Source organism: Falco biarmicus, chromosome 6, assembly GCF_023638135.1.
Source record: "Falco biarmicus isolate bFalBia1 chromosome 6, bFalBia1.pri, whole genome shotgun sequence".
NCBI lineage: Eukaryota > Metazoa > Chordata > Aves > Falconiformes > Falconidae > Falco > Falco biarmicus.
Window position 1 is genome coordinate 54,238,379 of NC_079293.1, and position 25,247 is coordinate 54,263,625.

At 38.3% G+C, this 25,247-nt stretch overlaps 1 protein-coding gene across 9 annotated transcripts in view; it reads right to left on the reverse strand.

Annotated features, from left to right (window-relative positions):
* Nucleotides 1–25,247, reverse strand: part of EYA4 (EYA transcriptional coactivator and phosphatase 4) — a 158,100-nt gene that overhangs the window by 53,046 nt on the left and 79,807 nt on the right. For all 9 annotated transcript variants that reach the window (XM_056344605.1, XM_056344611.1, XM_056344610.1 and 6 more), the window contains exons 3-4: nucleotides 23,654–23,703; nucleotides 384–508 (exon numbers count right to left, since the gene is read on the reverse strand). In XM_056344605.1, coding sequence (XP_056200580.1) covers nucleotides 384–508; nucleotides 23,654–23,703 — 175 coding nt within the window. The remainder of the gene's footprint in view (nucleotides 1–383; nucleotides 509–23,653; nucleotides 23,704–25,247) is intronic.

The following is a 25,247-nucleotide window of genomic DNA, read 5'->3' on the forward strand; positions in this document are numbered from 1 at the left end:
CTTCTTTCGACAGAGATTATAAACTAACCTAGATGTGCATAGCTCAGGGTATAGAGTAAATTATTACTCAGCAATGAAGTATGGCAAAAAAATGCAATCTGTTTGATGTTACCAACAGGTATAACCTTCAACACTGTTCAAACCAACCATTGGGAGATTTTCCTTGTTTCACCTTTTGTACACTTCTGTCTCTTACTTCAATCAGTGCAAAGAAAAGAAGTGCTGCTGGAATTAGTAGATTTACACTGGTAGGACTGCCAGTTTTTCATAATTTTTGCTGGGTTTATAAATGCGTTTATGGTCATCCTTAAAATTATGCTAAACATGCATATAACTAAAAATTATCCAAAATTGTCTATGTGCCAGCAGTGTCTTACACTTACCTCCTGTTCCATTTGTTGTAACTGATGTGCTACTGAGATTAAGTTTATCCAGTTTGGAACTACCTGGTGCATCATTACTTCCAACAAGATTATGAGGACTGGCTAGATCTTGCATTTCCATAGACCTGTTAAAGAAGAAGGTGACAGTATTTAAATGCATTTTTATACTGTCTGTAATAAACTGCTTTTTCTATAACAACCTTTTTACATGGAGAGTTTGTAATTGAATAATAAAAGCCGGATTAACAGATCAGTACAGGTTCCTTTAAGGTCTTTGCTTTTTACAAACCGAGGAAAGTAGCTAATAATTTGATGTGAATAACACCACCAGTATTTTTCACTTTTCCTTTAGGTAATACGAAATAAATGACACAGGATTATGAAACTGTTCAAAGAGCTTGTAAAAGATGTGCACAAAGGAGTGTGTATATATGGATGGACAGATGGAAGGATAAATGCATATATATAGTTATGTCTTAGAAGAAAACAGAAGTTAAATGAAAAGTCAGTCATTACACAAAAAGTCAGAATAGGAACTTCTGCCTCTAATTTTCTGTATTCCAATAATCAGCAGTCACTGCATGCACACTACACCATAGAAACAGACCATACAGGTGAATGAACAGAACTTTCACATACATCTGCAAGATTCTTCTCTTACAAATGTATATATTCTTATGAGCTCACTTGATTTTATTTTTTTTTTTCTTCTGAGTCATTTCTAGGAAACTTGCAAAATTTCAAGTGATTTAGACGGCAATGGATTTCAGCATGACAGTTATACTGGGGGGACTGTGGATGGCTTTCGTTCCCTGACAGCAGATCTGCCTTTCTCAGAGAAAGCAGACAGGGAGCATTTCTTGATAGACCGGTAATTGCAATCCAATTTACAGTGTGTGCTTGCCTATTCCTTGCTTCATTTATAAATTAATTATGCAGATTTTTTCCCCAAAGAAACATTTTTGCTATATAAAAGCAAAGTTGCCAGCCCATCTGCAACAGGAGAACTGTCTACCATATGTATACTACAAAGGCAAACAGAAAGATTGTCTTACAGAGCTGTAAAAGCCAAATTACACTGTAAAATACTGAAATGGCTAGGAAAGAGGTGAACAGTTGGGATAATTCAATAAAAATAATTACTCCTGTATATTCAGATATTATATGAATTACATATTCTTCATATATTCTGACCAGGAAAACCAGTGGCAAATCGTTAAGGCAACACCCAGCATCTCAAGTCTTTATTGCAAGTTTCACTTCGACATTGTCTATCTTCTGTGCTCCATACACCTTCTTCTGGAGAAAAAACAAAACAAACAAAACGCCACCATCTTTCCATCAAATAGGGATCTGCTGTCTGATTCTATTTTTTTAACTCCAAGATAAGGAAAATAAAAAAAAACACCAACCAACACCATGGAATGAAAATGTCTCCCATTTTGTGCTCCTAATTCCACTAACCTCCTGGATGCTCTAGCTTGCCTCTCCTTGCATTCATTTAACCCAAGACACAGATTTAGAGCTTTCATGTCTTGAATATGCTCCAGGAAATGTTTGAAATACTGCATCTCAACTGGGAAAATGCACCAAGGCCTTACCCAAAGGTACATGAAGGAAAGAATGCCATTTACTCCAGTAAGCGCTCAAATCAAACCTGAGATGCATTGATACTCCACTGGCAGGGCAGCCTCCCCGGCAGCAGTGTGGATGAGCAGGGGAAAACCGATATTGCAGGAGGGTATGCATTAGCAGGCAAGAATTTTATAGCCATATTCAAGGAAATGCAAAGGCAAAAACGAAGATTTGAACTGCCTTGACCCAGATTTCTTCATTTAATTGTATATACATTTCCGCACATCTGTCAGCAGTGCATTATATTCATTGTCTACTGGAAATGTGATCAGTGTTAGATCAAATAAAATGAATTCAGGTGGTTTAGTAGTCCTTCAGGTTTTATTTAGTAGTTTCTGTACAAGGATAGCAGCTAAAGGTTAAAAAAAGTCTGTGAGTTTCCATCTTGTATATATTTAAGGGAGCAGGAGAATGCTACACAAAATAAACAATATATGTTTCATTGCATATACAGTGTAATACTCCCCACGTGTTCACTTAGCAGGGTAAGTGTCATGATTTCCTGTTCAACTACTATCAGCCCACAGACACCTAATGGGCAGTTCTAGCTTAGAAAGTTCACGTGCTTTTTTTCTTGTTTAGCATGAAAATGACAATAATTTCTTTTCACACAGATATATATAAAGGCCACCGATGTGAATGCTTCAGCAATATTTTAAAAGCAAAATCACTGATATACCTAGCCAAGTGTATTTAAGAAGTATCTATCTTAAGCACTCTTCACACGCAAATGAATCAGATTTTCTTAATCGAATCAGGTTTTCTTAATTAGAAAACTAAATCCACCAATTTTCATTTGCTTGGCAAAGAATATAAACATTCCAACTTTGTAAAAGGAATAGGTTTTGTTCCATACCAGTATGAAACCTTCTGTGCAGAAAAGTATTTTGTTTGCGTTATATTTTTTTTCTAAAGCAAATGGCACCTCAGTCCACAGACGTAGCAAGCTAATTAACTAATACTATTTTAAAAGCAGTGTATTTACAAATACATTTTCTTTGCATGAGTAAAAGACATCTTGCACTTACTGATACTCTATTAAGGATAAAAAGGATATTCAAACCAATAAAAGTTTCACAAAACCATGTGTATACATTATACTTATCCTGGGTGCCCTATGTGAACAAGTAAGGGGATTATTTTAATATATCCCTAAGTGATTTACTTATTGAAGCGCACGTTACCTTCTGTGTAACAGATGTCACTCAATTCACCTTTCTAGATGCGTTTAGTTTATCTTTAGCCTAAAAAATTCTCAGTAAGATGTAACAGACCTACTAAAATCTTACAGTTTCAGTGAATAGAGGATTCAGGAAAAATGCTTAATAAAATGGATGAAATAATTCCAACATCTTGAATTAATTTTGTCAAACTAAATGTTTATCAGAGTCCTGCTTTCACTGACTTAATGAGAAGCAGGTTTGGGTTCAGTATGTGTTTTCCTGCACTAAAAAAAAAGTAAGAAAGAGAGATCTCCAAAGGACCAATTAATACTTCTAAGTTTATGCAGTTATTTATTAAAGACTGTTTTGTAGTAAATGCAGTGTGTTCCAGTGTAGATAGAATAAAGCCTATTGTTAAAGCTGCTTAAAAATCTACATTGTACAGATTTATTTTCCATGTTTTGTTTCTCTGCCAGGCACGTACCTGTTTGAGCATTAGTTCTCCCCCTCAGACGCCTTTATAGAGCAAATAAGTAAACTGCTAAATTGTATCAAAAGATACATTTTGAGAGGAAATGGTTCACTTGATAAGAAGATATTTTGATTTTCTCTTGACTGTTTGTTTGAAGAACATTAGTATGATTCCAAACTCCAGAGCGAAAACCTGAAATCTGGCAAGCCAGATTTGTCTTTTACTCTGCTTTGGCTATGCTTTAAGACTTTGAAAATTGGTATTTGCACATGTTTAGTAGATCATTTTAGGGGCTTACTGGAAAAGTCTCTAAAACATCCCATTTCACAGAACAGTCTCTCAGATGCCCGTGGTAGCTCCAACCCAGATGTGGACAATCCTACCAAACTGAAGCAGGTTTGTACCAAAAAGCCAGCTGTGCGTGATTCCTTGGCCTTCCACATTACAGCACATTTTGTTCCCTAGCTTGACATGACATCTCTTCAAGGGTTAACCTAGATTCAGAAGTGGGTTAAGGAACAGCATCCAAAGAGAGAAATTACCCCCCAAACCACCTCTGTCTTTCCAAGGGCAGGCAAACAGAACTTGTTACGCAGCCCAGACCGCCGAAGTGCATAGCCCATCACCGTAAGCCAACCTTGCATAAGAAGGTTTGACTATGGCTCATTATGACTGCCCGATTTGACAACTGCATCACTGTATTTCTGTATAGCTCTTGCTTGCATTATTTGAAAGGTAAAAAGCTCAAGCCCTGCTTCTAGGCTTGTGTTTTTTAAACTCCTGTATTTTTTTCTTTCATTGCAATCACATATTCATTTGTACACTGCTTTTCTTCAGCAGACTTAAATTCTCTTTCCTGAAAATCTGGGTTGTTGTAACTCTGTTATCCATTTGCACTTCCAAATAAACTACTATAAATGTGGACTAAAAGCTGTGTCCTTCCACCGCTAGAAACTCTGTTGATTATTCATGAATTTTACTAGTATATCATATTTAAGTAATTTTCTTCTTTAAAGAGATCATGTTTTAACATGTAAATCTTTTGCTACATAATCTACTTCTACTATAGTTGTAACTTTTTTTACTAACAAGATTGACAGTATGAAATCATTTGCCAAAGATTTATAAAATAATGAATATTCTAATGTAAAAACAGAGTACTTCGGAAACATTTTACAAATGTTAATTCCTCACTGTGCAAAATTTGCAGCAAATCCAAAATAAAAGTGATCTGAAAGAAGGACTAGCTAAAGGCTATTTAAAATTGAATGATTTAATTTAGTTTATAAATTAATCAGAATCATTTTTTTAAAAAGTATTTTAAAGGATTTTTCTTCTGAAATTTCTTTCATAGGACTTTCTCTACATAAATTTCTTCATCAGAATCTTTACTAAACTTCACTGTAGCAAAAATCCACATTATCTAGGGTTTTTTTTTGTTAGTTCCCCCTGCCCGCTTTTCTTATATCCCTCCTGTTGTAATCCCAGTTCTTACATATCCCAAACTTTCTCAGGTGTCAGCTACCTTAGAGCTTCTGAAATTAAACAAACAGGGAATTCCCTTTTACTTAAAATTAACTATTAAAGCAATATGGAAGTTGGGTAAAAGAGCTGTTCAGGCTCAGCTAAATCTGTTCCCTACTGCTGTCAGCTCAGCGCTCTGACCAACTACACAGTTTTGAAAACAAGCGGGGTGGGGTTGTTTTCCATTTCCCACAGTCATTTTTTAGCCAGATCTTTCAGCCATGTTCTGAACATGACTAGCAAGCCCACCTCTCTTCCATATACAGTCTGAGCTAGCTCATACAAGCCTTTCACTCTGATAAAAAAAAATTAGAATAGATGCACAAACACAAATGTCACTAGTCCAGTAAAATCTACATAAAACCTGCAAGAAATGTTAAAACAATCAAGAACAATAGATATTTTTTTCCTAAGGGGTTTTTTTTTAGAAAACTGTACTTTACATGTGACATTCACAGTCAGACCAGGATTTTTTCATGTTTACTTGCACCAACACAAACTGTAAATAAAGCAATGAAAAAGAAGTTACACGAACACTTAAACAGTCCCCGAAGACTACAGTGGGCAGTAAGAAGGTGGAGAGAGAAGGATTCTGGATGATGCACAGGTTTCTAGGGTATATACACATGCATAAAATACATGTACACCAATACACAGGTACATGCAAACTTTTAGTAATTGCTAAATATCCACACATACACGTGTATAATCATATAAATACACAACAAAAAACTTTCCAACATCTTTTCACCAAAGGCTTCCACAAATAGCGTAACACAACACACAGCCTAGGAACACTCCTCAAATGAGTAACATTTCCAATCATAACCCTAAAATACAGGTTAATAATGTTGGGGTTTTTTTCCAAGTGCTTTTATGCTGTGTATGGCAGCCTGTGTCATTTTTTTGCCACTGTAAAAGGTAATGAAGAAACAGCAAGACTGATGAGAGAAATTTTCTCCATTGAGATAAGTGCCTCTCCTTGTTTTCCCAGGCTCAAGCTTAATAGATGGCCAAAATAACAGATCTTTTTTCTGTTCTAGACACAATATCACAAAGCATGCCCCTCCATCATGTGAGTTCTGGAAACTTGACAGAGAGTTAAAAACAAATACTGCTGGACACTAGCAAGACCTCATTTCCATTCTCCTTGAGGCCTCGTTTCTTACCTTGTTAAGCGATCTGATACAGTGCTAAGAAGCAATAAAAAATGTCATGTTATAGGGATAAAACCAGCAAATGCCCTTCAGTTTTATTTTATTACTTTTTTTTTTAAACAATTCAAAAAACAAGTGCTAAACTTTTTGCAACCATTTGGGGATGGACGGTGGGTTCTAGCTGTATAATTTTTATTTCTCGTGGTTTTGTAAGTAGGGTGTCAACTTTCATATAAAAAAGTAAAAGAAAGAAGGCAAACTAATGCCACATTGTTATTCCAAAAAAATACTTCTCTGTCAATCTACAGCCAATGTCAGAGGGTATCAAAGGGAGGGAACCTTAGTGAAACAAAGAATTAAAACATTGGAGTTTTTCTACCATGTTAAAAAATGCCACATAGTTAATAAATAATAAAAGTATCATGAGGTTCAGCTTTGTAGAACTGTAAGTGTACAGTAAGGGCTGTGGTAAACTCCTTATGAGCATGGATGATTTATTACAAGTGTGAATATCATCATGCAGCTTCCCAGTGCACGAATTCAAGCTCATAGGAAAATAACCTTTACCCAGGGACTGCAATAACCACACCGTGGAGAGGGTCCTTCTAATATAAAGTGACAATAATCTGAGGAAAACTCAAAACTGCCTGATTTTGTTTAATAGCCTTTTCGATCTCAACAATACTGCTTATCTTGCAGAGGATGGGACTCCTTAGGTGATTGTTTGGTGCATAAAGTGGCACTGTTGTGATTGTATCTCAGTTATGTTTTCATGCCTATTGTCCTTCTCTTGGCTATTCAAGCTCTAATTCCAGAAGAAAAAACCCTCGCACAGACAGTATTACTTTACAGGAGCTGTCTGACAGGCAGCCAGTTTCAGTGCTTGGGACGCAGTTGGTGCAGAGGGCTCAGCTGAGAACGTGGGCAAGCAGGTTCAGTGACAAAGGCCAGCATTGTAGTGTGCCTCCTTATGCTGTTCACAGCTACAGAAAAAGGACACTTTTAACAGCACTGCAGCTTCTCCCCCAGCCCCCCTTCCCATTTCCCCAGTTAAACTTTTGCCATCACCCTCCCTTTTTGATCCTGTGCACCTCGAGATTCTCTGTGCTTCCTGACAACTGGGTATCAGGTATTTTTTGTCTTCATTAAATCTATGCTTCCCTCTTTCCCCACCGCATGAGTGAATGCAAAAGGCCATAGCTTTTGTTTATCTAGCATACAGTTATTCCTATAGTAATAGGCAGATATCGTTTTACTGAGACGGATATACGGCTTTCTTCCTCATGGGGCTAGTGTGAAAATATGACTAAATACTGTGAAAAATAATTGCTTACAAATTCAAGTTTATCCTTGCTGTAAAAGAAAAACTGACACTTTCTTTTCCTGCCTGAGGAATAAAACTGAAGTGAAAAGGTTAGGTTTGCTCTGGTGATGACTAAACACAGCAATGAACTTAGAAGGCTTGGATTGTTGTGCTGTATAATTGCTGAAAACTATTATTTGCTTAAAAGTCAGTAACTGTATGGTTTCCCTATTTTCTGATTGACTGAGACATTTTATTTCAGTTTAATGTCATTTAATGTGGTTTCCAGAAAACCACAGAACACTGTCTATTCTAGTGCAGTTCAGTTGGCTACAAACCCCTATTACATTGTTTTCTCACTGCTTTCTGACTTTTATTGGGAATGAACGTCATTTCCCTGACATGATTAAAAGACAATGCATAATTAATTTGGATTTCCACACTTGTGGATAAAACAGAATAATTTCTAGGAGCCATCACTGGATTCTCCTGTTGGACATGCAGTCCATTGGTCCAAAGCCAACAAGTATTAAAATTAATAGATAAAAATCAAGACAAATTGGGGTTGGGAGGGAAACATATTAAATTATTTACCTCAGCATAAACTTTCAGCTCATCCTCTCTATGCTCAGGAGATTTCTTCAGTTACAAAACACAGGCCTACACTAGCGAAAGGGGCAGGCTGTCACTGAGAAGGTAGATAATGAGAGCCTTTTTCTCCATACGGATGCCCTTCCACCTCACCTCCCCACCTTGCAGTTTGGGATTGGTTTGATTTGACAAAGGCAAATTATAATTTTATATGGGAAACTACTACATTGTGATGTAATAAACTGATGTATGCACAAAAAGCAAAGCTACGCAGAGCGATATCTTCTGGCCGGCTGGATTCCAGCCCTTGAGATCTCTTTTCTGGGCTATGCAAATATGACAGCCATAGGTTTGTTGTGATACAATTTTAGCTCAGGGTCTATGCTGCAGGCACTGGAGGAAGTATCTGGAATGAGGTAATGTTGTGTCTGAACAGATATTTCCCATCTTGTCAAAGAAAAAGGCAGCGGGTTGGAGAAAACCACTCCAGAACCCACACAGAGAACATCTAAACTAATAAGCAGCGTGTACCAGGGACTGATGGAACAGCAGAGAGAATGGTAAGGAGCTCCTTTCTCTTAGTGCACATACAAGGCTGGCCCTTCCTGAACCTGGGCTGTACCGGAGCGTGCCCGGGCACCAGTTAGCCCACAGCAGACCCCTGCCCAGCACAACCCCAGCAGCAGTCACGATCCTGTGCCACAGCTCGGGCTCAGGCAGGGGCACGTTTCACAGGCTGCCACGACCCTGGCCACACAGCCCACAGCCCACAGGCTGCATTATGTGGTTCCTAGTCCTGGTGTGAACAGAAAATGTGTGAAGGTACCACAGGAGGTTAAACTCACATTTCGCCTGGTACTTAAGAAAAGGTGACTAAAGTAGGCTTGAGGTCATTATGTGAGCATTTAAATAGATCAAAAGCGATAATGACACTGCAGTTCCACAGTGACCTGTCAGGTATCCAACTTACATGAAATACAGACTACTGGCTTACAGATACATAAGACCTAAATGCAAGTCTTTGGATCACAAGGCCACATTTTCAAAGAGCAGTTCACCCAACAGCTCCCATTTCCATTTCTGATCACTTCCAGATGTGATCGGCACTTGCAGATTCTGTGGTTCTTACAGCACGATGAGCTATGTCATGAACAAATAACAAACACTTCTGTGGAGATGGCTGCAATGCAAGCAGCAGGCCCGTGGCCTTCCCTCCTGTGCCATGTCTGCAGCACAACTGCTTGGAGTCCCATCTGAAAAACCTGATAGGAATTTCTGAGTCCTTTCTGCATCTCTGACAGCTGACCTGGTCAGTGGTAAGGAACAGCTAACAACCCCAATGGCTGGAGAATCTCACCAAGTGTGTCTTTGTTTTCTTTAAGTCTAATTTGAGCCACAAAGACTATCTCTCATATATACAGAGAAACATGGGAGATAATCAGCTCTTTCAATTACTAGCATGTTGCTACTCTGTCCTTTGTAAGACACAGCCTTCAAAGCCACATGGCTTACTGCACAGAATTTCAAAACATCTCACAGAAAACACAAGACTGTTCCTTATGGCATGACAGCCTGATTTTAAGTGCAATAAGGAGAGGAGTTTTGAAAGGGCTGTTTGAGGCCCTGATTTCCTATGGGCAATTAATAGGGGATGCTCTAGCACCTTCACTCTTTAATGAGAGGAAATGTCCTCTTCCATACCACATGTTAATGGCAGATTGAGATGGAGAGGAGCATCAAAGTACGAAAGGTCCTCCAAATCCCTGGTACTCATCCATGCAAGAGAAAGAGGATTTTCTAGGCATAACTTCATCACTATCTTATCTTCTAACTACCTTTTGCAGAGGAAAAGGGATATAATTCCCCATATCCTTTCCTAGGGGGCTGGACAGTATCCGAAACTTGCTTTTGTGATGGGGGAGCTTTTCTGTTTAGATCTGAAGTATCTGTCAAGTACCCCTCGTTCTGGGCTTGTCTGTGCAGTAGATGGTGGTACATCCTTCCTTCCCTTGACCTGCCACATAAATGCAACCACCAATGAAGATGGGACAGCTGTGATGCCTGGATCCAGATACTGGTGCCTGATATATATCTACATTATAATCGCAATATAGTAATAACATTATTAATTGCAATATAATAATGTCAACTTTATTGATGTAAAATAATATTTAAGCAAACTGAAAATTGGGAAATCAAGGATGAAAGGCTGGGAATTTTGCTTCATTGGAGCCTGGACTGCATGATCTAAGTATGAACTCATATTTTCATAACAAGAGAGCAGGAGTGGATTGTGTCTGACTTACCCTGAATTGGAATGTCTGTTAAATTTCAAACTAGTTATTGAAACCTAGTTCTTCTTCATCAGGGATTTCCCACTGGAAAATAAGCTCTTTCAGGTGTGTTCTATTAGAGTGACCATACCTCATTTTAACAAAATTTCTTTAGCCACCAGTACAGGGGCCTGCAAGACCTTCATCTATCTCCAGAAAGGATGACTTAGGATGACAGACTGGGCAGAATACAGGAGTTGCCAAAACCTTGTAGTTTTCATGTCCCATTCAAACTTCGTGTTTTAATGCAAACATTCTGAGTCTTCTCTAGTTTTGGGGGTGGGTTTTTTGGTACATATAAAACATGGAGAATTATTGGCAAGCAGTCTTAACATGGGAAACATTAACGCATCTCACTTTTAACAGTGAAGTTCCCTTTAAAAGTTAAACCTGATCTGAACCTTGGCTCCCAAGAAAAATATTCTGCAGTTTACCTCATGTGGAGCACATTATGTTTGGCTCCAAAACAGTTTGTGTCAAAAGCAATTATTTCTCTTCTCTAATCGCAGTCACAACAATGAGCTAGGTTTAGAATATAAAATAAATATATACAACTTTCTGAGAGCCTGATGCTTTAACTGCTTCAGCATCTGATTACTTCTGTAAGATGTAGCTGGGAAAAGCCATTCTGGATGGCAAAGATACATGTTGCACACATCCCTTTCCATTTTGTCCAAGAGACCTTATTACCTGTACACCTGAAAGAACAGGGAGATTATTACATTTACTTTCAATAACTAATTACATTCAAAACAATTTCTGTTATTCCGAGCAAGAGACTGAATGATACCCTGATAAATGTACTCATGCTGGCTGCCCTTTACAATTGATATCAAATGATTACGTTTCATTTTACTTCACTGTTTGATTTCCCCAAGTAATTTTATAATGCGAGACTTAAAGCATATGCACAGCTTTTATGTACCTTTTTAATTTGGGGTGAAGTAGGTGATTTTTCTAAGAGTCAATAAATACATGTTGCTGAGGACTCTGGGGCACAATCTCCCCCGAATTATCCCCCTGAGCCACAGGAAGGGGCAGGTACCAGCCACAAATCTGTAACATCTCCAGTTCCAGCTCAGCCTGCATCCCAGCACCCCAGCTGGGGTCGGGGATACCTGCTGGCCAGGCAGAGGCATGGGAGTGGGGCAAGGGCAGAGCCACAGCTCCAGCCCCTCACTGCCTGTGCACACACACAGCCTGTCCAGTGGGAACTGTCCTTTATACCTCCCTCTCCTAAAAGCCCAGCTTAGACCAAATGGTTTGACCTTGCTATGACTTCTGACATACCGCCTAGCCTTTAAAAATCATTAGATATTTTATTAGATATCCAATTCTGTTCAAGTCCTGAGGAAAAAAAGCAGGGTAGGAGGAAACAAACCCTGCAGTGGTGTTGGTTTTTAAGTTCACACACATGTATACTGCAGATGTAAGGCTATAACTTGACTGCATTTAGCAAAGGTGCCCCGGTGGTTAAGAACCCGGTTTGTGAGACAGGACATTAGGGTAGGAGATGTTAATAATAACAATTGCTTTTTGTAATTCAATTATTTTCGTTTCTCAGCAGATTTTAAAATATTACTGTTGTGAAATGTGGTGTAATAACGAAACGCTAAGGGGAATGAATATGTTTCTCTGGTACTATTTTGAGAAAGTTATGAAAAGCACTGCATCTTTGAGAGCACAGGGGTTTTTTTCTATTTAATTTAATCTACATAATTAGAAGGAAAATAAGACATAAGCCTGAAATAACATAGAAATAAAACATGATCTTATGTCTAGTCAACTGCCAATTCTACACTGTGTAAGTATACACTTAAAAATTAAATTGACAGAGGTTCAGTTGTAAATTGAAACAGAAATACAATGAAATTCACCAAAAAGGATGCGCTCCCTCTCTGTCCTCTTCTGTGCTCGCACCACACAACAAATAATTCTGCTAAAAAGTTGATCTGTGGAATTGCTTTATTTAATTTGGGTGCTGCATATGCCTTTCTCCACAAATCTGCCAAACATACCTTCCCACAGACTTGCTGGTTCAGTCCTGGGCCTCTCTTAAATGGCAGATGAGAATCCCCTATGAATTAGACTGAGACCATCATACTCATTTTCACATTTAACCAAATCCAGATTTGAACTTAGGTTTTCAAAGGTGGACAGCTAGGGGAAGACAAGGATATTTCATGCTTCAAGGGGAGGTAAAGTTACCTCCACTCTACAAATGACATAAAGTAACTCCCAAAGAAATTTTACAATAATACGGACTCAGATCATAGTAAATTATATCACTTGGCAGCTAAACTGGAGAATTAAGTCCAGAATTGCCAACAAAGCTCAAGGCACACATTTGGATATATGGAAAGTTTTGTGATTTCTAACAGAAAGGAGCCTGGACAGGCATCTTAGGAGACCCATAAAGAACCTTATCAGCTGGAAAGGAGTGTGTAAATTCTGAGGATCAGATGAAAGTTTTTTGCCTTTTTTTTTTTTTTTTCTTCTTTTAAATAAAAGCATTCAGAAGAAGAAGATAGAACAGACAGACCATCTGCAGTGTAACCACATAAAAGACCCCTGGGCAAATCCAAACCCATTAGCAGAAGTGCTTGACAAATCTGCCAAAGAGCCAGATGCTGCTTATGGAGGAGTCTCTTTTTCTACTTGTCATCTGGATCCTCTGACTTCTGTTCCCAGAGGAGGACAATGATGGCTGCTGCTCAGACTAAGCTGTGTGTGGAGAGAGCTGAGACAGAGAGTCACTCTCTGATGAGGCTACCCTAACACAGAGAGGAGACCAAGTCCGAAGTATTAAAACAGCTTTAATGCACATGTGTGTAATGTGTGGAAGATGTAGCTGTTAGAAAAGAGAAAGCAAACTCGCAATTAGTTTATTTGTATGTGGTCTCTTTCTATATGGATTTTTTTGGTTAATTCTGTTTTTGTTTCCTATGTTATTTTTTTTCTAAGGACTGTTCATGATCTAGCAGGATGGCAAAGAGGTGATTTTTGGCATGTTAAATACTAGCACAGCATACTAACTGCATGGTGTTAGTTAAATGCTTACTAAGTACATTGACTGATGATATTTAAGATGTGTCTGAACCGGTTGCGAAATATCTAGCCAAGAACATACACTTAAAAAATATCTGAGAAAAAAAGTGATTAATTTAAAAAGTAACCTGTACTAATTTCAGAATAGGGGATTTGGATCTAAATGACCATTTTTTCTAATGGCTGCATTCTTCTAGGAATCTATTCAATGGGATCTGAAGTGCAAAGTAGGTGGAACAAAATACTTTTACTATTCAGACTCAGCAATGGTAAAATATATTTGGAGTATCCAAGAGGTCAAAGAAGCTGGAACAGAGTCTGAATTAGTTCTCCTGTGTACTGCTGCAATGTGATATGATGGAGCAAAAAATAGACCAAGGGAGAAAGAAAGAAACAGAACTCCTCATTGTGATTACATGTGCTGCATTTGGAGAACAAACACTGTCATTTTATGGCTCAAAATCCAGTTCAGTTTTAGGGTAAGGCTCTAAGAAACTACTGGATTAAGTAAAAACTTGCGGGTATAATCTTAGGTTATCTTCTTTTATGCAAAAATAGTATTTACCCTATCCCAAGACATTCCTGAAGGTTCAAAAATACTAAATTCTGATTGCTACATTAATTAATATAGAAATAGATGCACTTCTTTTCCCTCTCTTTGAAATTCAGGAAGACTGGGTGTACCAAAAAGTATCATGACTTAGCAGATCAACAGATTCAGTATAAACTAGTCTAAATGGGGGTAGGTATGTAGGGAGGAAGAACAGAGAGGGAAAGGGAAGTATAACAAATGCTCGTCCTTTAAAGGTCAATCACTTAGACCTTGTCCACCTGCTTTGCAAAGCAGCAATATACTCACACAGCAATTAATGTCAGCCAGCCCAGTGACTGCCAGGCTGACATCTTGGAACTGCTGGCAATCCAAAGGCACTTCACAGCGAGTTAACAAACACTGGCTAGTCTATAATGCAGCATGAGGAACGGACGTAAAAGTGAACTCAAATACTATCTGTCTATGCAAGTGGTTATAGCTCAAGCTGTATGTTGGGCTACCAGCGCCCACACCATGAGCTGTGACGTAAACTGTGTCACAGGCAGGTGGGGAGGACCCTGGCCCATTCACCCACACTGGTATCTGTTGTGTCCAAAACAGATGAGCAAAAAACACATGCATGTGAAGCCCCTGGGATGGCTTTGGTCCTGCTGCCTCCATACACCTGTAGCTCCAGCTAGAGAAAGTGGATGGGGGAATGTGACAACAGCCTTGCAAATGGACTCAAAATTACATTTAACTGCTGCAATCAGCATATATGTTACATTGTGCCATCTTTTTATTTGGTAGTAAAGGCAGAAGAACATACATTGTTATCTTTTCCACCTGGTGTAAAAACACCTGCTGTGGTTGGCCAAGTTATGCTGTGCAACAGCACCCACATACAAAAGTAAGTGATGATAAAGGGAATGGAAGATACGGATGGAAGAACTGCACTGTGCGCTGCTGTACCTGTGCTCCTAACAAGTTGTTCTGCAATGCTGACTAATGGATTACATGGACTATTTCAATGTGCTTTCAAGAATCTTTGATTACAATATTCATGTTAAATTGTCTGTGTACATTTTTGCATATAGGTTGCCATTACTAGTTGAAAGTCATTACTATGAGCGAGTTGGTTTTAGTGTGCTGCTTATATATGAAATTTTGGAAATTTTTGGTGTGTTCTTTTCAGTTCTTCAGTAGTCCCTTTTCAGTCGTTGGGGGGGTTTCTTAGTACTGAACTGCCATTAATACTTACTATTGAGTCCAGACCTTCATTTTTGCAAGCTTTTGCCAGACCTTATAAAGAGTGCTATCATGTATTTAGGTTGAAGAGCACTCACCATCGCACTGCCTATGATGGCAGAATATACGTAACAGTAGTTCAACATGTGTGAGGGTGGCTTCATGGCTAGGGCATGCCAAATAACTTGCACTCTTGAGCAAGCTCAAAAGTCACAAGGCACTTTGGAGGTCACAATTATATCAAAACTATTGATTATACAAATATATGGGGTGGTTCCAGTCCTCCTCACAACTAACCACAAACATTCATGCAAGAAAACTTCCTTTGTCTGAAGAAGGACATGTGGAAAAAAGAATGATGAGAAGAGTTTAAAACAGAGATGGGTACGCAGCAATATCCTGGGAGTCACCACCTTTGTTCATACAACAGTAATGGTAAGCTAACAATTACTCAAGATGATGGAAAATTTTCACACAGATCAGTTTGGGATAGCAAAAGGGACTAGACTTATGTGTGCTGGTTACAGGACACCCTGGTTCAAATCCCCACTCCAAGAAATATCTAATACTGTACCAAGTGGAATGGCTTTCATAACAGCCTAATGTTTAGGGCATTTACTCGAGATATTTAAGACATAAGGCTATATACAGTGAATAAATATATAAAATATCAACTACTTGTAAATGCGTATCTTTTTGTACCTGTTGAGTGAAAACTAGGAAAACATAAGCAGTAAAGAAATATTTTAAGAGTAGGTGGTTCAAGCCATTATTCAACAGGATTTTAACTGTTTTCAAAATACACCTTAACAAAGAGGAATGATAGCACTGTTCTAAGGGGACAGCAAACAAAAAAAAAAACAAACTTTAAATTTATATCAGTAAATTCCAGCATGCACTTGCACAGTATTTTGTATTACCTACATTATCTCATAAGTAGGACATATTTCTACCAACAGATGACAATAAACTCAGAACTGCTAGAATAGCATGTTTCGTCCTTTCTCAGAGACCTTTAACTGATTTCCAGATGTATTTGATTTTTTCTGTTTGGTTGATTCTTGTATTCCAGTAGCACAAATCCATACTAGAAAGTTCTTATATGTCATAGTATGTGATGTTGGACAAAAAGACTACCTGCACCTATGGGTAACTCCAGAATCTCCAAATTACTTCTACTAACATTTCTGTAAAAATTGTTTATCTTTTTTTTTTTTTTTAAGGTGATATAAATTTCCCCAAAGCGTTCAAAACTTCTTGAGTTTTGTTGCTTTCGTTTACTCCAAAGTCTCACCCACCATTGATTCAGGTTAATGGAAGTCATAACACTGACATGATCTGGCTTGGCATCACACAGAGAAACTATTACTAATACAACAGAAAATATTTTATGACCACTTTTAACAAAAAAACAGGAATTCGTAACAGACCTGAAATATAAAAAATACATTAATTTTATTGTTTAAGCCACAGGGATCTGTTAATATAAACCGTTAAAACACTTCCCTGTGATGTCATCAGTTACCATGTGTTTGCACTCTAAATAGATTATTGTAATTTCTGTAAATATATCATACATATTTTTAGAACTCTTTGAGGCTTGATCCAGAGCCAACAAAAACTGACAGGCAGACAGTGACCAGCTTCAATAGGCCTCGGGTAATCAGAAGACTGAATTTCTAAAGTTAACGGATGAGAACATCCGTGTACAGCAGGCAGAGAGATACCACACAGACTGCTCTAAAAATAGGAAAGACTGTGCTGCCTGAAAACTACATGCCTGACAACACAACGTACGTAGCAAGGCAACATACTCCTTTGTAGCAACTGTCGTGCAATTGTCGTGGATGGTGTATGTCATTCAGTTACACGTATCTGCATAGTCATCTTATGAACTATGTTATTTTGATTGACTCCAACTGCTTAAGTGGCCTGCAGACTAAATACGGGCACCCAATCTTTAATAAGTAACAGATTTGTATAAAACATTCTCTCAACTGCAAGCTAAATCTGCATGTCCCAGAATGTAGCCTTTATGAGAAATCTTATTCCACAACGCAGTTATTTTAAAATTGGAAAATTGTGATACCTTTTTTGCCAGCCACTGTCTTGACTGAGAAGTCTGGGCTTGATCCTGCCAAACGTTTCTCTTAGGTGAAGTGTTTATGACTACAGTGGCCTCACTGACACGAATGCTATATTCTGACAGACATATACTATCCCTCCTTGTTGACTGGACTTTTTCTTCTAGTTCCCAAAATTACTTGTGGCAATCTTTCAATTTCAACTTTATTTATTCTGTCTTTTCATAGCAAATTTGTGTTGCTCTCTCTGTTCCTCTTCCCCAAACCCAAGAAATACTAGCAGCTAGTCACAGTGTGTTTTTTCCTGGCTAAAGAATACTCTTATTTTTATATGTACTCCCTTCTGGAACTGAACAGTTTTGCAGAAAAGCAGAATCTGTAAAATCAAAATAAATGCTTTCATTGCCTTTGTTCATATTGTGTATCTAGCTGGTCTTCTTGTAATAAATCAGCAGTACAACAGGTGATTGCTGGTGGGAGTCTGCATGGTTGCTCAGAAGAAGAGGGATACAGTAAGCTGCCTTCCCGGTCAATAGAAAGATCAGATAAATGGCATCTCAGAAGTGCCTACCTCACACATCTACTTCAGGGTGAGATGAATCTCACCTTCAAAGTCTAAATCAAACAGAATTCTCTCTATCTCATTTCCTCAAGTGAAGCCCATTTATCAGATTACTATGATCTACAGATTATTCAGCATGAGATACAGTGGAGCTACACTATCCCTGACTCAGAAAAGCACTTAAATTACCCTCTAGCCAAGGTAAGTTACATATGGTTGACAGACAACAAACCCTTACCTTCTAAAAAACTTTTAAGACATGAATGAGAAAAAAATGAGGGAAAGTAACGTGGCTAAACAACACATATGTAAACTCGGTAGTTTGAGCTTGCCCATTTTTACTGTGCAACCAATTCTATTTATTTTTTCTATTATAATTGCTGAAACTTTAAATTTTATTGATGGCTTTTCCTGCTTGGCAGCTCAATTGTAAAGCTCCTCTTCACCATGTAACAATAAACATTTGTTCATCTCCTGAACTGCAAATGAATGGGATGGTACTGCTGGTCTCACTCTCCTAGGAACTGGTATGCAAAGGGTCAGCTGTGATCAGTCATGGGAAAAGCATGACAGCTTCATCACAGAATCTGTCAGATGCCTGTAAAGTTTGGATTTGTGTTCAGGAGTTACAATGTTAGATCTGGTAAACATGTACAATTACATGGTATTAAAATAAAGCCAATACCTGACAGAAAGAATCAATCATCATCCTGAGATAAGACTGTGAAGGTCTTGTTGAGGAAATTAGTCAGTGAAAAAGAGATCTCATTTGTATTTTACACAGTCCAAACTGCTGAGAATGAAACACTTTTGATTATGTGGTTGTCTGGAATAAGATGTAGAATATACATGTTATTTTCCATTTCATTTTTGTTAAATATATGGATGGCCACGGAAGCACTGTTCAGTAATGCACCCATGCAGTATTAATGTAGCTCAGATACAGTAAGTATAGTAAACATCGTATTCACAACACCGCCCTCAAATTACAGAGGAAACAAACCTTGGTCCAGTGAATTGAATGTGAAAACTGTGGTAGCTCTCACTGACATTCAATACTACCTATTTACTTGCAAATGCATTAATGACAGCAGTTGTCTCTGGACACGTACATGCACCCTATATCCTGACCAATGAAAAACCATGAGCCGGTATCAAAATGAGACCACCGAGAAAACGTGAAAGCCTATTTCTCATTCAGAAGTTTAAAGACAGACTTTTAAGATGAAGAAACAGGAACATGAATTCATATCGTTTAAATCTTACTATGTGGTACACTTTTAAGTAGTGTGGGTGTGGAAGAACAGAACAGCAATCATTTGATGAACAGCTGCAATCTATGCTAAAAGACCCACTGAAACCCACATTAAATTGAAATATTGGAGACCTTTTTTAAACACTTAAAAAAATCCCTCTGTGCTTTTTTGGACAGCCTGTGTATCTGGCAACTGTGTCCATGCATATGACTCAATATTTACCAGTGATCATCACTGGTGAATTTGTGGTTCACTAATACATAGGAATGAACTTTTTGTAGCTGGTACTAATGCAATAGCTATAATGCCTCTGATTACACTCTTCTTATAGCATCTAATAAAGTTTTAAAAGGGAGAATTTGCTTAAGAGTGGCTTCTTCTCCCCTTCTTTTGCTTTTAGAAGTTTTAAAAAAAGAAGTATATAAAGGAAAAGACAAGTCAGGATGAATGGATATAGCTTGAGATACTGGATCCACAAGTTTGTAGTAAAAATTATGCAACAAGAATGAAGGGCTTCTTACTCCACAGGGCTTAGCTTTAACTTACCATTACACAGATCTGTTGCCCTCCATTGCACTTCTGTGAATACACAAGTAATGTCTTTTTGACACCACTGTGTATTTTCACAAGTTAATTTGCCAGCTAACTTTCATCCTAAGCTTACAAAACTACTTGTCAAAATGTTCAAGTTTTCCCTTTTTTTCCTCATAGATACCATCTTCACAATATAAAAATCATGTTTTAAAGAGGGAAAATATATGAACTGTATGGTCATTTTCCTTTAACCTTCCAGGAAAAAAACAAACTGTCTCAGCTGTCAGAAAAATCTCCTCATTCTTCTGCAGAGAGTAAAAAAGCATGATTTCCACCCTCCCCCCCCCCCCAACCCCCCCCAATCAGTGGACTTTGAGGAAGCAGCAGAAGACCCTGCCAAATTTCCATCTGCAGGAACTTCCTCTCTCTCCCCTCATTTCTCTCCTCCCTATTTCATTCTATAGCCCAGAAAACCCAATACTTATTGTCAGACCTCAATTCCTGACGTGACTTTGGTTTTATAGTGGAATCTCTGGCAGGCCTGGTGGGAAGGGAAAGAGGATTTGGGGGTAGCAGAGATGTGTTCATCAGGCAGTCTGTTGTCTCAAGGAAAGATGCTGCCTTGGGATGTGCAGCCAAACCAAACGTGCTGTAACTGAGTGTGAGCGGAAGTCTGGGACTTGGTATTTATCATTTTACCAGACTTCAGAATTACACATATGCTAGTGTTTACCCCATTTCCACAGCAAAGTCTTGGTGTATGAGGCTGCAAGCGTGGCTTACAAGTTTTATGGCAACAAAATGCTCCCTTATTAGAATTAAAATGACTTAGACGGTTACCTGTGTCAAGAGGAAGCTGGTTAATAACTGCAAACAAATTAACTTTCATGCACTGCACCAGACTTCAGCAATTCTTGTATAACATTACCTTCAATGTAGGAACTGTTCAGCATACTCAGGACTGGTACCATTTTAAAGTAGACCCATCATATAAGAAAATGAAGAGCAATATATGTTTATAGGCTCTGAACACAGGAACTTATCTTCCTAAACTTGCTAGTGAATTTGATACAGGGCCAGTGTGCTGGAGTTGTTACCCATGCATGTTACTCCTGTGTCGGCCAGACCTGTAGTATGACAGTTGGCAAGTACCAACCATTTACTGCCTCTGTCTCACACACCAACAGCTCCAGAAAGCTGTAAGCATTTTGCATGACTAGATGGCTACCCAGACTTGCAGGGTGAATTTGATTTTTGTTACAAAATTATGAAGAAAGAATGCCACAATATTGATACCGCCATGATTAGCTATAATACCACCATTTAGGTATAATATCTAAACATTTGGGGATAAAAGGAAGATTCACAATCAGTTGATAGGGATTTAGCAAAATAACAACTGAGAAACTTTGAAAGAATTTCTAAGTAATTTGTGAGTCAAAATTTGTGACAGCAATACTGAAGTGTCATGCATGTTTAAACCCTTTTGTGTTTACACCTCGCCTATTCACCACAACATCAATTCTTAACTACAGTTCTGTCTCCATCTGTGCAGTTTACCTCTCTGTTCAGATAACAACCATTTTCTATAAATAAATGCTGGCAAGGTTGATTTTTACTGCATGTATAGCTGGATACTTCTGGAAAGCATTTTTTGATATGCTGCATAGGTTAGTAAATTCCCTTAAAAAAATTTACAAGTCACATCTGCAGTTTGAATGTTTCTTTCTGAAAGACAAATGAAGGCCAAGCAAGACAAAGAATCTGCTGATACATGTCACTCCAAGAATTCTCCTGACAAAGTTCCCACACCCAATTTAATTATTTCCCTACTGTAAAAACACTTTCCATCTGCATGTATTGTAATAGTTTCAAATCCAAAACCAACAGACTATAAAGCTAGCTAAATAAATGAATGATATTGGCCTTAGGTCCCAAGCCAGGAGCTATTCTGTAAGGCTGTGTGTCTCCAGCATTCATTTTTATGCTGATGTTTCATTTTATGTGCAATGTTTTCACTTAAGCCTTGTTTAGAGAAGAATTACCTTGCTCCAGGCTTTACAGTTCTATGCACCACACGGTGCCCTCTAGCACTGCTCCAGCCAGCACCGACAGAGCCCCCCGCACGACCAAAGTCACATCGCGAACCGAGATCTGACCGGAAAGTCAGGCTGTATATGCAGCACTGCCCACACGCAGGCCAGCAACATGAATTCCAACTGTATCTGATAGATCCTCAAACTGAGGCTGCGGAGCTCAAAATGGAAAGCATTTGTGTTTGAAAGTACACCTTAGAAAAATGAAACTACCAGATTTAGCCTCCAGGTTGACCACTTGTAACATGGATTCCCTTTTGCACTTGGGAGAAAAAAAGTAACCTATTCTTCAGACTCGGTATGAAGAATTTAACTACAGCTCGTAAGAAATTTCCTGATGTACATTATATTCTGGGTCCTCAAGTTTGTTGCAATATCAAACTGATGAAACTACATCAGTCTATGGACTTCATAATCATTTTTAAAGACTGGAGATGTAACAGTCTCAACTGGACAAGCAAGATGCTTAGAACTATGCATGTGCACAAGTGTTTAGCTAAGCTGGGATTCTCCATACCATCAAAGCACTTGGAAAGAGCCTGACCTTTATACTAAACTTTAATCCAACACACAGCAGATACATTTTTCATTAAGAAGTTATGGAGCAAGGACTGAAGGGCAAAACGTGCCTTCACTGAAGTCCAGGGCAAAACTGCTACTGAATTCACTGGAAGCATATTAGGACGTTGCATTTTGTATTCCCTCACATACATCCAGTTCTTACCAACCTAAATGAAAGGATGTATTAATAACTGACATGACCTAATCAAAGAAATTCAGATGGTGCACAGCACAGCTCAAGCCACAGATATTCTATCGACCTTGAATATTGCAGGTGACCCCCAGAAGATCCTGCTGTAACAGTGGCACAAAGACATAGTTAAGGATGGGACCCTGAATTATGCTTTTCTGATTTTTAATCACAATGTTAGTATGATGTCAGGTTTGTTTTGTGGCCCTCCCCTCACAATTAAAGCTTCTGAGTTTTTTGTGAATCTGAGATAGGTCTTCTAAACAGAAACCAGACAAATAGACAAAAAGCACTGCAGACCACCAAAAATTGAAGAAAATCATCCACTGTAGTTCAACAGCTTACTAATCAAGAGCAGGATGCACGCCTAATGGCACATCTAAAACATTTGCTACTTCACCTCCTCCAAAGTAGCCACACACGTACATAAATATGGAAGTTAAATTGATTTCCTTTTCCCCATGTACATGAAATCAGAAAAGGCTGTGTTTGAGAAGGTTTTTTTTAAATAACGTATGGCCTCTTCCCAAGTTATTAATGCAGTGGCATGTTCTTCATAGGTGAAAACAAAGAAGTTTTGATAAAGCTGAATTTTCCCAAATAAAGACTGAATTTCCCACACTAAAAATAAATTATATTATTAATAAACTGCAAGACTCAGGTGTGTGGAAAAGTAATAAATGAAAAGAGTTAGATTTGATTACACAGATTATTTAATGGTTTGGGTTTTTTAAATCGAGGATGACAATTCAGTGTTATGGCACCATCTAAAGTCAACAACCTAAACGCTAGCCCGCATCTTTAACTGGGGAAAACAGAAAAAAAACCTTCCAGAGTGAAAACCATATAAATTGATTTAAAACATTCGTTCTTTGCAAAACGTGTCTCTCATGTTTTGATGCTACGCAGCCACAGCACAGCTCCGCCTCGCACCCCGCCACCGTGCTGCAGGCAGTCGGCGTTTGCCCTCTGGTACCGTACCTGGGATTCTGCGGCTCTGAACCATCTGACTCTGTACACGGTTTCTTTACCTGCAAAAGCAAATGAGTGCCAGTTACTCTCACTTGAAACACAACTTCCTTGCTCACGGTTCACGCACTTACAGCGCTTAAAGTGGATCCAGCTCTGCTCACCATGATCTCTATAAAATACTTCCCGCATTTTACAGCAGCAGTATGCAATACTAAACAGTGTGTTTCATTATTATCCCATGAACAGCTGCCAACTGCACTTCCCCAGGCTCCATTAGTATGTAAAATGTTCGGCTAAAATAGCATGGGAGAAGTCCAACTAGGAACAAAGAAACCAAAGAATCAGGTTCCCCACTTCGAAACGAGAAAGCCATACTGTTCTCAGCTTGGTAAAGAAATGTTTTCCCAATTGATACTGATTCTGTTTCCTGCTAAAGTTCACAATAATAAACACCAGATTCTGGGGCAAAGCGCAGCGTTAGCTAAATAATTCATACGTTAATTTTATTTTGTGAATCTGCTAACTGTATGTTAACTGTATTTTCCTATTACATCAATGAACACATACAGTGTTTTCACTCATATCTGCAACATACAATTACGTAAAAGGTACTTCAACTTCCGGTTTAATCTTCACATTACATTGCTGTAGGCTCATTAAAGGTGAAAAAAATCCATCATTTTCACACAAAAATAGAAAACTGTTCTCTTGCAGACTAGGTATCTCATTGGGATCTTCACACATTCCTGCAAAAATTTAATTGTACCTTCTGGTAATTTAAATTTCTTGTACTTTCAGAAGAGAAAAAAAAATATTTGCACACTTCTGTGCTAATGCAGAATTCAGGGCTGTGTGGGAGATCTCAAGACTCCATTTTTAAAGCCATCTAGAAACACCACTGTCACTCAGACTCACTTGATGTGACTGACACAATACAGAGAACATTCCCATTAAAACTAGCAAATGTTCAATGAGAATTTTGGGGAATACCTTTGCATCAAGAGATTCTTCTACACATTTTTGCTACTTAAAAGCATTTAGGAGAGAAAAGATCGTGAATGTTCAATAGAATAGCATTTCTATTGAAGTAATTGGCAAAATATTCACCAATTCCAACAGAACAAGGATTAGGCAAATTTTCCCTAAATACCTCAACTGAATGCTATGCAACATCACTCATAGATGTCTGAGTACAAGCATGGTTCTACAGATGGTCATTTTTATTCTTCATTTGTATTCTAGACACTGAAAAAATAATATGGCTGCATACATGGTTATTCATAGAAATCAGACTCCAGTAGCAGCAATAAAAATTTCCCCATGACGATAACGTAAAACTGTCTGTATTATTGTAACAGGGGTCATCCAAAACACTAAACAAGTAGCAAACACAAAGGATCTTCTAATTATGATTTGCTTGATTTTTACTACAAAACTTTTTCAACCTATCCAGTTATTCAGTTTCATCACCAATAATTTTCCTCCTCTTGGATTCTTTCTTCACTGTTCCTACTGTGCTACTCCATGGACTTGGTAGTCACAATGGAGTGCCATGGAGGTATGTGATGGTGAAGTGGCTCAGCATGAGACGGCGAAGGCTCAT